The sequence below is a fragment of the Dendropsophus ebraccatus genome, chromosome 3 (assembly GCF_027789765.1).
Source record: "Dendropsophus ebraccatus isolate aDenEbr1 chromosome 3, aDenEbr1.pat, whole genome shotgun sequence".
NCBI classification, from domain to species: Eukaryota; Metazoa; Chordata; class Amphibia; order Anura; family Hylidae; genus Dendropsophus; species Dendropsophus ebraccatus.
Genome location: NC_091456.1, coordinates 104,147,099 through 104,159,832, shown reverse-complemented (window position 1 = coordinate 104,159,832; position 12,734 = coordinate 104,147,099). Strand labels below are relative to the sequence as shown.

General features: G+C 40.0%; 1 protein-coding gene across 5 annotated transcripts in view; it reads left to right on the top strand.

Annotated features, from left to right (window-relative positions):
• The window catches only part of SBNO2 (strawberry notch homolog 2), a 79,423-nt gene that overhangs the window by 33,373 nt on the left and 33,316 nt on the right, over nucleotides 1–12,734 (top strand). For 2 of the 5 annotated variants that reach the window (XM_069962402.1, XM_069962403.1), the window contains 5 exons: nucleotides 6,988–7,149; nucleotides 10,210–10,296; nucleotides 10,379–10,478; nucleotides 10,574–10,734; nucleotides 10,819–10,952. In XM_069962402.1, coding sequence (XP_069818503.1) covers nucleotides 6,988–7,149; nucleotides 10,210–10,296; nucleotides 10,379–10,478; nucleotides 10,574–10,734; nucleotides 10,819–10,952 — 644 coding nt within the window. Of the gene's footprint in view, nucleotides 1–1,163; nucleotides 1,321–1,513; nucleotides 1,586–6,987; nucleotides 7,150–10,209; nucleotides 10,297–10,378; nucleotides 10,479–10,573; nucleotides 10,735–10,818; nucleotides 10,953–12,734 lie in introns of those variants that run through there. The other 3 variants (XM_069962405.1, XM_069962406.1, XM_069962404.1) reach the window with 3 other exon arrangements.

The following is a 12,734-nucleotide window of genomic DNA, read 5'->3' as shown; positions in this document are numbered from 1 at the left end:
TGTTGATTTGTCTCTCATAGGAACGAAATCCACGAGGCCCTATCCCTTTGCCTTCAAGGGACAGTCAGGAGACCTCATGCAAATTTAGTCTGCCTGCCCTATCAAAATCGTTGAGTTTTCACATCTAATATGTTTGAGGAGATGAAAGCTTTCATATTGTCTAGAATGGAGCTTTCTTGCAGATATATGCCAGCTGCTATCAGCTATATATAATGTTGATAGTCAGATGTAGCGCTAGTTAGTAACTAGATATGTCAATGATTTTGATTCATTGGAAATGTTTAGAGAACAGCCAACTACAAAAAAATATATATTTTTTTTTAATCCTGTTTCTAAATTTTGCAAAAATTGTCATTTTTCTCATATTGGTAAAGCTTTCTGCTACTTGCTTTATTGTACTATAAAAATGCGGAGTGCAAGGGTTAAATCTCAAACAAAAGCCACCAAATTGACAGCCAGATTTACATTATAATAGGTCCGAGTACAGCCCTGCAGCAAGTCCGATGTGTAAACATGGGCACATTGTTTGCTTGATGCATCTGCAGATTTGTTACAAAGGAATACATATCATGCCCTATCACGAAGGGGACATTTTATTGGTAGGGTGGGTCTGCCGCTGGTGGGGGCATGTGAACCATGTTTAGGAGAGGGTTTTATTCTTAGTTCCTGTAGCTGGTGCTAAAGTTAATACACGCTCCTGGTCTGCTGTAAATATTAAAGTTCCTGGAATCCTCTCCATTCCCCTCAATTCAATTGCTCTCTGGGGGGAGGGAGGAATCGATGTCTAAGCATAAGTAGTCACTTGAAGGGGTTAAATTACTGGCATGCTAGGCTCCTGCAGCAGACAAGGGGTTAATAAGCTCATTGCCCACTCTTCTGTAGTGTCGGAGTTACAGCAGGTGAGGAGTTAAGTTGCCCGCAGTTCCCATGCTGTGATTGGCTTGTATGGCAGGTACAGGTACCTAAAGAGGTGGAGTTTGCTGCCAGGCACAGTAAGTGTTGTGACTGCCAGGAATCCTCGCATAGAATCATTTCCTGAAAGTCAGAAGAGCACTGAGAGGAAGTGGGATCAGGGCTGGCCGTGCATACCCTGGGGGGAGGGAGGTAGGATAGTATGGGGAGGAGAGAGAGCAGCAGAAGTGAAGCATCAAGGGGCAGCTTCTAAAGAAGGAGGAGAGGAGGAGGGGGTGCCAGCTGTTGTCATATTGTGCTGTCATGTGTAAAGCTGCCTCTCTCCAGCCATCACCCACTGCCCATCTCCTCTGTTCTGTTGGTATGTCACATCTGCACTTCTGGCTGAAGCTTTCCTCAGTGAACAAGGTACTGACACTTCTTCTGATGTCTCCTCGTATGTAGCAGGGACCGTGTACTTGAGCTGAAAAGTTCTAGCTGTACTTTCTGTTTCTCAGCAGGAGTAACATGACACACTGACATTCAGTTTCATTCTAAATCATTATCAGTATTGTGCAAGGCTCCAGACTTTGGGCTGAGCAAATAGGTTTACTGCTGGCTTCTTCCTCCTTCATGTCGCACTTGGGAAGGTCCCTAACTCCACAAGGATATGACCAAAGCTACTTCTTCTGGGGTAAAAGTGCACATTTTCTGAGAACTACATTGAGTCATGTTCAGGCTGTAAGAAGTCATAAGGAAGGCAGTATAAAAGCTTGCTATCTCATGCAAATCTATCTCTGTGTCTCTATAGGCAGGTATTTGTGTCTGGGTGATTGTTTTTTTTTGACATGCAAGTCCACTATCGGGCAAGATCTCTGTCCTACTTTCTTGTGTGCAGCAACTTGACTATCTGTCCTACATATGTTCTTCTATGTTATGTACAATATGACATAGCTCTGTCCTAGTTTTCATACATTTCTGTTAGAGATACGTGATATGTATATGGAGTATCGATTTACACATGAATATAGGAAAGGGTTTTAACTGTTTGATCTTTCATGCTCTTGAAAAGTAACTGTAAATTTATTGTTTTATTGATGAATTTCCCCATAGTTCTGTGGTTCCTACTTCTCATGCAGACCTTTAAGTATGATTTAAGAAGACTCTTCCTGTATTATAGTGGACACAAGAGTCATTTGGGATGACGCCATAGGCGTTCAGTATATGCATATTTACTGGTTATAATACTTTATTGAAAGTATAGTAAGCTGGTTTTTAAAAGTGCCATGTTGGTCTGAAATAGTGTTTTGTGATGGAAATCTAGTAGGGTCAAGGATTTGTGGATGAACCTCATTATGATATGTTGGCAGTGTTCAGTAAAAAGGAGTATTGGTGTCTGGGAAATCTGGAAAGAATTTGGAAAGGAAATAATGAAATATTACCATGCCTTCCTCTTAAGAAATCCTGTTCTGATAAATGTTGGAGTCTTTTATGGTATTGTTGGGTTAAGCTATATTTCATGTCTTTTTGGGCCAGTGTACCAGAAATCTCCTGTTTAGTATGCTAATGGCTGATAATATAGCCATGGCGCCCTGGGGTGTTTTTTTGTCGCTTTTAGGCCATTTCTCGGCATTATATTAAGGAGAGGGGGGAAATCTAATTTTTCCAGTAATATGAGGACCAGGGGATCTATCTTCCAATACAATATGGGAGGGCTCTTAAAACCATAATGGCTGGGTGGTGGTGGTGGTGGGGGGGGGTCCTTACTCTTACTGTAATATCTGTAATATCTAGACTGGGGAGGTGTTTCCCAGTACAACTGGAATCTTCTGAAGAATATGAGTGTTTGCTGTAAGACGTATGTAAATAAGGATTGTTCATGGATGTTGTCCCAGCTGGTCAGTCAGGTGAATGGATAGTTGGACCTTGTTTTTCTTTTGGACTTGCAGATAGTAGTAATTGCCTGATCATATCTGCATTTTATCAGGGTTATTATAGTAAATGGATAAATGTAACTTTCTTAAAGCTGTGGGTCAACTGGTATTGCGCTTGTTTCAATAGTCCAGGCAGATAAGGCAAGGCACCTAGTATGCACCTCAAAATACGACCCTTCTATCTCTCCCCATAATAAAATAATAGTAGCCAGTCTTTTATCTGTATTTGACATGTCAATACTTAGTAGCTTTTATGTGGTGTGTTTTTTCTTTTCTTTTTTTTTTTCTTTTTTTTTTTTTGTTCTAAATGTTTTCAACATTTTATTTTAATGCTTCATGCTTCCCTAACAATGGAAGTACATAACCAGTAACACATGAGTTAAGGAGATGTCAGAGCACATTTATAGGAAACCTTGCATAAAAGAGAGATATCTTTATATTATAGAAATTTTCTTTTACATAGATTCCATAACTCTGTAGTCTCCTGTTTCATCCATGCCGGTGTTCATAGGGTTCTCATGGTTTTGCATTTTTGAGTGTGGGTGAGAATGAGTCCTTTTGAGACTATAGAATTATTCTTTATAGAATCAGTCATTATTGCAGGGTCACAAAAAAGGCACAACGGATCAGGCACTGCACCTTTTCCCGACGTTTAGAAGGAAGAAAAGAACAATGAAAAATATCCCATTCATATAGAGCCACATTTTCTCATATTAGGCTCTGTTGGCATCTTTGCATTCGTTCATAGCCAGCTGTGCCTAAAACATTGTCTGATCCTGACATACCTTACTAACTGGCAGATTGTTCTGTAGCCTGGGTTCTCTTTTTGTTAGAGTTTCTGCCAATAGAAATATGACAGTGTCATAAAGGTCCATATAGGAAATGCTATACCATATGTACAGCACTGTATGTAATGTTTTGTCAACAAATAGGGGCAATATGTGACTGGTTGAGTAGTAACTGCTGTGCAGTATTTTTGGGGAATCTCTTTTTACCTTAATGGGGGTGGGGGGCTGTTTCATACTGATCAGTATTTCCTGAAGTAATAAGGATTCCTTGTATAGAGATAAATAGGGGGGATTGTTACATTTCAAACCCTGAAGCTGTAATAACCAAGTGGTTATTGATATTGGAGGAAGATTAGAAGGGAACGTCCAATATGTTAAGTTATTTGTCACCACAGCTTTCGCTGGGTACCTAACCTTCCCAGCTTCCTTCTTTTCCTTGCAAAAAGATAGATGCATAGTTCTGTGCACATCTACAGCTGTGTTTCATCTGGTACTGTAGTCCAACATATTCATTAGTGAAATACATCTTTTTTTTAAAAAAAACAAAATTTGTAGCACCTAACCAGACTTTTTAGTAGATTATCTTGCATAGTAGGCCATTTTTCCTGGAATATTTCCTTTGTCGTTTTAGCTAATGCCTTGTGCATAAACAACCTAGTATGTAAGTGGCCAGCATCTAGATTAATACACTCAACTTATTCTTCGTGCTATGTCTGACTTCCCTGGACTGCATGTATACTAGTTTCCATGTATGCGCAGACAGATAATTCCTACTTCATTCCTTGCTGACATGGAACAAAAAGCGAATGTTCAAAATGACTTTAAAACAGATTGACAAAGAAATTCAGCAAGGTACTCATTTTTACATTATATATATATATATATATATATATATATATATATATATATATATATATATATATATATATATATATATATAATGTGTGTGTATATTTTGTTTTATTTTTTTTTTATTTTTCTCACTAATCGTTATTATTTTTCCTCCACTCACACTGTTGATGTTTAGCATATGTTCCCATTTTCTGATGTCCAATGGCAGTGACAACCTTTTGTGTTGAAATCAGGTTTTCCCATTATTTTGAAGTGATCTCACTGGTGTGGGTTTTCTAGCAGCTTCCAGTAAATTCAGTCATGAGAACTTTTTCAATTGATTGAACGACTTCTCGGCACATTAGTGGGATGTTTCTCTATGGTAGAAAGGTTGGATATGAGAGAGTAATTTTCTGTGACACTCACAGTAAGGTGTGTGTGTGTGTGTGTGTGATATATATTTATTAGTGTGTGAGTTTTTGGAACAACTTAAGCAGACTTTTCCTATATGAATTCAATGTAATAACTGTTATTATCACAGTTTGTAAATTTGTTGCAGATTTTTGCGCAGTTGCTTCATTGCTCAAACCTCAAAAATTCCATGCGGGTTACCTCTCCTCACATCTGCTGTTGGTTAAGTGTGACTGATTCGTCCAGTGACAGTCCTCTTTCTACCTCACAGCACACTTATTAATAGTTATTTGTGTTTAAGTAATTAATGTAGCAAATCCACTTCAGTCTGGACCACACTTAAATGGCTACATCTGTCACCTTAGCGGAACACTTACATTCATTAGCTTCTTGGTGGAGTCAACTTTTTGAACGTGTGTGTCTGTGTTTTTGATATATCGGGATTGTCATATACACACCAATACATATGCACATTATCACTATTATTTATTTTTAAAGCGCCCTTGATTCCAGAGCGCTATACAAGTGATGCGTGGTGACAAACAGAACATTACAAAGTCAAAACACACATTACATGAAAAGGGTGAATGGCAGACTGAGGGCTTACAATTTACTAGTTAAGGGGCAGCTAGTAAAGTGTGGTGCAGAGGAAGTTGTAGCCTAATTTAAAGAGGAAAAAACAAAGGGCGACAGCGCTCCATGGCGAGGATCAGAAGGGCAAGGTGAAAAAGGGATAGGGGTGCACGGCAACCCTCACCTGATGTGGTTGTGCAAAGGGAGGCACAACACTCTGCAGCGTATATATCAAGGACCGCAGCCACTCCCGATATCCAACAGGAAACAATGATGCAAACAACCTCCAACTCCAGACTACACGGATTATGGGGCGCAGGTCCAACTTGAGATCGAAGCACAGTGAGTAATAAAAATATATATTTTATTGTGGAGACTCAACGCGTTTCGGAACCGCACCGGTTCCTTTCTCAAGAGTCATGACTCTTGAGAAAGGAACCGGTGCGGTTCCGAAACGCGTTGAGTCTCCACAATAAAATATATATTTTTATTACTCACTGTGCCTCGATCTCAAGTTGGACCTGCGCCCCATAATCCGTGTAGTCTGGAGTTGGAGGTTGTTTGCATCATAATTTAAAGAGGAGGCTTTTTTTAGATTGCTTTGAAGGTCTTGTAGGTGGTTGAGAGACAGATGTGTTGGGGTAGTAAGTTCCAGAAATTGGGGGAAGCTAGGGCAAAAGGTGGTTGTGCACATATATGGTTATACAAATATAAATCAGGGGTATTTTGAGGCCATTGTATGCCCCTGAAAATTTATAAACAAATGTGAACAAAAGCAGGAAAACATTTTTTTTCCCAGCTATCTTGGAACATAGTCTAATGTAATAACTGGTTTTAACTAATGCTAAAATTGCAGACCAAAAAACTGTGTGGGAAGGTTGGTTCTGTCATCTTTCAAGGATCACTAGTATGTGGCTTAGTAGAGGTAAAATATAGTGCTGTGTTGAACTGACCTGATCTTATTAAATGCATCATCTGAGAACATGCACTACAAGTGTCTTGTCATTCCGGCAATTATATTAAAGCACAGTTAATGTGTCTTATGAAATGCAGAGAACCAATGATTTAATGTTTTATTGACTGGAAAAGATGATGGGCAATGGGGGCTGATGAGAATTCTTTAGGCTGGTTCTCAAGGTGACAAACGTGAGCTGCGTATGACAGTGTGGATGCGAGCTAATCGTTCAAGGTATCGCTGATCAGGTCCAAGGAATTGTGTGGTGAAGTCTCCAGATTACCACTGCTAACAGGAAGTGTTTTCATAAACAGTCTTGAAGGGTTTTGGTTTTGCATTTTGCTTGCCAGTATAGGACAACCTGTAAACTTACCATGGTTTGTACAGGGATAGTAATATTTCTAGAAAGTAATACATTGTTTTATTGCTCATTGGTATTACAAGTCCTAAACAGTAAATCGTACAGGAATTGATACAGAGAAATTTCTGGTTACGCAACGTCTGCAGCAAGCATTTTTATGCAATGAAAATAGCATGTGAGGTGAGGTGTTGATGTCCTTTTTATTTTGCAGCTTTGTAAGCCTCCTATCTTTCTCTTTTAAAGGACCCCCCACCATATTTTAATGACTTATCCAATCACTCCATCCTCTCTTCCCCGGATTCCTTATCTGACATCAAAGACACACAGGATTTTTTGCCTATTGACAGCCTTAACAATGTACCAACATTATGGGATATCACGCCACAAGACACTGCCACTGCATCGGTGAGTTTCATCATTTTGTGTGTGTGGTTTTTTTTTTTTTTTGGTTTTTTTTTCTTTCCAATATTTCAGGCTATGTTCCCACACACTACTTTGCAACAAAAACCAGAAGTGGATTTAGAACAGGCTACTGTATATTCACGCTGTCGAAATTTAGTGGATGGCCATTATTCTGATTCTAGTGTGTCTATGCAGAACTACGACGACGTATGTTAGATTTGTGTACTGGTTATATACGTACGTTTGTGTGCGTATATGTGTGTATGTATGTAGTTTTACACTTTTTTTTTTTTTTTTTTTTTTAAGTACTCTTTCCCCAGGAACGATTGTGCCTCTTAAAACAGCTACAGCATCCCAACTATTTTTGAAAATGTATATGAAAGTTGTTCTTTGCGGGTATGTGCACACTATTAATTCCGAGCAGAGAACTTCAAGGGGAATCTACTTGCGCCCCCGCTTGAAGTTCCGCCCGTCCCATAGGCTCCATTCTGCGCTCTGGCAGATTTTGCAGTCCGACAAAGAATTGACATTTCAATGTTATAGGCGGACAGCAGAATCTGTCTGAGCATAGAATGGAGCCTATGGGATGGGAAGGAATTTAAAGCACAGACGCACGCAGAACCCGCTTGAAGTTTTCCGCTCGGAATCCGTAGTGTGCACATACCCTTCCTTACCTGTTGAAGTCAGCTAGTTACATTGGCTGAGCCCACTCCATATACAGCAGCATCTCCTATGTGCAGGATCGCTGGTGTCAGTCATTGCAATGTAAAGCATTTGTGGCATTGAATTGGCTGAATTGCAGATGCCTGATCAGCACACCTGCAGTGTGATTGCAGAGTGCCAATGGTTCACTTCTGCAGCCAGGGCTCTATACTTTACCTTCCTTTGCTGCTGAAGTGTCTCTGCTTATAGAGTCTTGCTCAGGCAGACTTCATTAGAAGAGCAACAACTGTGTTGTCCCGAAAATAAGACAGTGTCTTATATTAATTTTTGCTCCCAAAGATGCGCTATGACTTTTCAGGGTATGTCTTTTTCCATGAAGAAAGATCAACACTTATTGTTGAACAAGAATTGAGAACATTTTATTATATACTGTATAGTAGATGTAATCACAAACCAACATAACCGGACAACTACACAAAAACACAGAGAAATGCAACAGCTCACCGCAATAGCAAGATACAGACCCAAGAACATTGGAACATTCTGTTAGGATCTTTTTGGGTCTGTATCTTGCCATTGCGGTAAGCTGTTGCATTTCTCTGTGTTTTTTGTGTGTTTGCAATTTCAGCCATAGCAACATGCTCCTGCCTAGTGTGAATAGTGTTCTAGGAGAGCTGACCAAATTTTTCTTTTTTTTTTTCTGATAACCAGACAAAACCAACCACCTGCCCTCTCCAATGCACCCCCCCCCTTTGCGGCTTGGAGACGGGGGTCTTACTGTTACTCCTGTAAATCCTGCACTATGCCTTATTTTTGCATGATGTCTTATTTTCATGGAAACTGGGTATATCACTATGTATGCAGTGCTATAGCATTGCATGGATCAGCATTGGCAATCTAAAAGTAGAATAATTTTTTTTTTTTTTTCTAAAGATAGTGTTATTAATCCCACATGGTTAATGGGGGGGGGGCAGGATAAACCCCACAATTTTTGGTTACATTATATGTAACAAATTAATAAGATATCAAAGAGTCACATTTAAACCAAAATTATACCAATAAAACCTCTAGATCATGGCACAAAAAATAGTCCCCATAGGTGGAACATTTTAAAAGTTATAGGGGTTAGAACAGAGCAATTTTTTTTTAAAGTAGTAAAATGAAACAAATGCTATATAAATTGGGTATCACTGTAATTGCACAGAACCACAGGATACAGATAACCTGTCACTTTTTTGCTGTATCATGCATGGGATACATTTCTTGTTTTGTTTTTCCACTTCCACCCCACAAAGTATATTTATACTTCATTAGTTGGTTGTTCAGTCTCACTCTCCATTTTATAGTAAAATGAAAGGTGTTGAGTACAATCAATCCTGCAAAAAAAAAGCTATATGGCTTTGTACAAAGAAAAATTATGGCTTTTTAAAAGCAAGGAGGAAAAAAATTAAAACTCAAAAGTAAAAGTTAAGCAGACCATGAAGGGGTTGAGTAATTAAGTGACCTTCTGGAGTTGTTCTGCTGCCCCTTAAAGGGAACCAATCTGCCCATTTGTGCGGGTCGCTAATGGGCCTCCTTGCCTGTCAATTGCCCCGCAGAGAACGCTGATAGGCAGAAAGTTGTGGCTAGGTGAAAAGTTCACGGCTCTCCCCTGCCTCGTATGCAGGGTTAGAATCCATTTTTGTGGACCACGGAGCCCGCAACCCCCTACACCACAGGCGACTCGGCTGCAAAGTGCGTGCAGCTGTTCTGAAAGCCCAATCGGCTCAAATGTGCGGATTGGTTCCCTTTTAAGTCTGCAAGTTTTCATTCTTCTCTTTCGTAAGCATTAGCTAAATGTGACAAGATTTCTAGTTCTAGAAATCTAATATGTTTTATAAGTTGTGTATAGTACTTATACAGTACAGTGCAGTCCTTAGTGACATTGTGGTTGCATCATTTTCAATAGCTGATTTTCAGCCTACAGGTACTTACAGGAAGAAGGTTTTTAAATGGTACACTTAGAGCAAAGGTTCATTCATATTTATGTATAAATTTTTGCTCTATAAATACCATTTGTTATATTGTGCGTACATGCAGAATACTTTTTTTGGACTTTTGTACATGCAAAAAGATTTATGCAGATTTTCCAGCTCACAGGTTCACCATGTCCTTAACTCCTGTGATGTAGAAGGGATAAATGTATGACCTTATGTCATATTATACATCTTGTGGACAATTTGTCAGATCATATTTTTGCTTGGCCTCAGAATTGAAGGTGCTGTACTAGGGATATTTTATTGCACTATTGTATCGCTCTCAGTTTTATATAGTTTATCTCAAATTTCAACGTAAGTATGTCAGAATTTTTCCTATTGTCTTATTGTATTTTTTTTTGTTTGTTTGTTTTTTTGTCATCAGCTTCTTTCCTCCAGTCGACCATTCCTAAATCTGGACAGATTTGAGGACCTGCAGGCGATAATTAATACTCCAGCAGTGCAGCAAAGGGTAAGATGGGGAACTGCTAGAGCACAGTTAGAAAATTAGAAGTGGAATGGTAAAGATGTAAACTGACCTTTGTTTTTTCAAGCAGCCGTCAAATCCTATAGTGGAAGAAGAAGATGATGATGAGGAAGATGCTGAGGAGCTCGGGCACACTGAGACCTATGCAGATTATATGCCTTCTAAATGTGAGTTCTTTGTTAGCCAAATTCGTGTATTTCCTACATTCTACTACTAAGTATGCTTTTACTTACAGAGATGCCTTTTTCTTGTCTTATGCTAGCCAAACTAGGTATTCAGCACCCCGACCGAGTTGTGGAGACCAGCACCCTTTCCAGCGTCCCTCCTCCAGACATCACCTACACTCTTTCCCTTCCTAGCTCTATTATTGATAAAGGGCTTTTGTCTGCTTTACAGCTTGAAGCTATAGTGTATGCTTGTCAGGTTTGTGTTATGACAGTATCCTTAAAAAGTAAGTCTTAAGCATTAAGACATTTGTTTTTCATTGTATCTTCTGTTCTTTTAAAGCAACATGAAGTGATCCTTCCGTGTGGCCAACGAGCCGGTTTTCTGATTGGAGATGGAGCTGGTGTGGGAAAGGGACGAACAGTGTCTGGGATTATATTAGAAAACTTCCTAAGGGGCAGGAAAAAAGCACTATGGTAAAAGTTTTTAAACCTATAACTAGCAGCCTTAAATCTTTTAAATACTACCTAAAGTAAAATTTCTATTCATATGTCATTTATAAGTTGCATCCTTATCCTTAAAGGACTATTCAATTATTTTTTAATATGATATTGTAAAAAAATAAATACGTAATATATCTTTAGATGTTGTCTGGCAGCAGTAAGCGCTTACATGGAGCTGCTGCCACCACCGTCTGTGTCTGGAACTGCATGGCTCCTCATGCCCTGATCCCACACTTACTCGCTCACCACTTGTTCTGCTGCCCACATTGTACTAGTGACAGAGAGCTTCCCCCATAATATTGTGTATTCTAATACATTTAGCTTCGTATTATAATAAACAATATAGCCAGTGGACAGACTCTGTCAGTGGTGCTGTGTGGTGATCACTAGAAGCTTCCTTCCTTTTTGCTCTGCTGGAGACAGCACTGAATACTGCAGTAGAGATTGAGAGCCCCAGCATTTTGGGTATTCTATCACCCAACTAAAGCATGAGAATACACAACACTTTAAGGGGTTGGCCACTTTATGGTAAAATAGTTCAGTGTACAGTATTACTAAGTGTACTCACAGCACTTACTGACAGCAGCTCCCTGTGTACCAAATAGAATTAATATCAGACTCACCCCCCCCCCCCCCTCTCCAGGCTGTGCTGTCCTGCTCTATGGTGAGTCTGCCTATAAGATGTGACCATGCCCCCCCAGTGTCCACTACTGATCCTGTATATGCCTAGGGAGGACACTGGAGGGTGGGTCACATGCTCTTCCATGTCAGCCATCTTAAGGACAGAATCACCACAGTGCAGGACAGCACATCCTGGAGGAGGGGAGTCTGATTTTAGCTCTATGAGTTACACAAGGAGCTGCTGTCTGTGAAGTAAGTACACTTACTAATACTGTACACTGAACAATTTTACTATAAAGTGACTAACCACAGAGCAGGGAAATACAGCCTGAAGGAGAGGAGCCCCTCTGCCGCGTTATCAGTTGCTCAGCCGCGATTGGCTGAGCATAACTGTGCTCAGCCAATCGCGGCTAAGCAGCTGATGACGTGGCAGAGGGGGAGCGGCTGGAGCAGTCCGGTCGGCCTCTCGAAGATGAAATCGTCGACACAAGATGGTAGCCAGGGTCGACAGCAATTGAGTAAGTATAATGCACCACACTTCCGGGGTGGAGGGAATACAGGGAAGGGGGCCATTCACTTAAATAACACACTACAAAGTAATGTTTCTGTAAAAGATTGCTTTGAATCTTTCTTTAAAGAGCTTGTCCGGGCAAAATTATCTTGTCCCCTATCCTTGTTTAAACACCATACTGCTCAGTGTATATTTATATGGTCCGCTAAATGTGCTCTATAGAGCTAGACAATCACAGCACCATAGAAAAATGGTTTTACTGCGGTTTTCCTTATTTGTTTTGGAGAAAGACACAGCATATTCCGGAAGATCGGCTTGCTGTTACAACATACCATGCCTGGCAAGTTTTAACGCTCATGTACTGAACTCCCCCGCAGTGGACAGTTGCATTGGCAAACTGATCTTCTGGCATCAGCTGCGTCTCCATGATCAACACTACCCTCAAATACTAAGCTAAATACGTGTAATAAGCTCCTAAAAATGTTTTTCTTTACGTAAAGGTTTTTCATGATGATAAAAGTTGCTCTTGGTGTTGTTGATTGCATGTTATAACATCCACCTAATAAGTCCAATATTAGTGGTCACACATTGCTCAGTAGGTCAGTTCCACTGCCTAGTTCCTC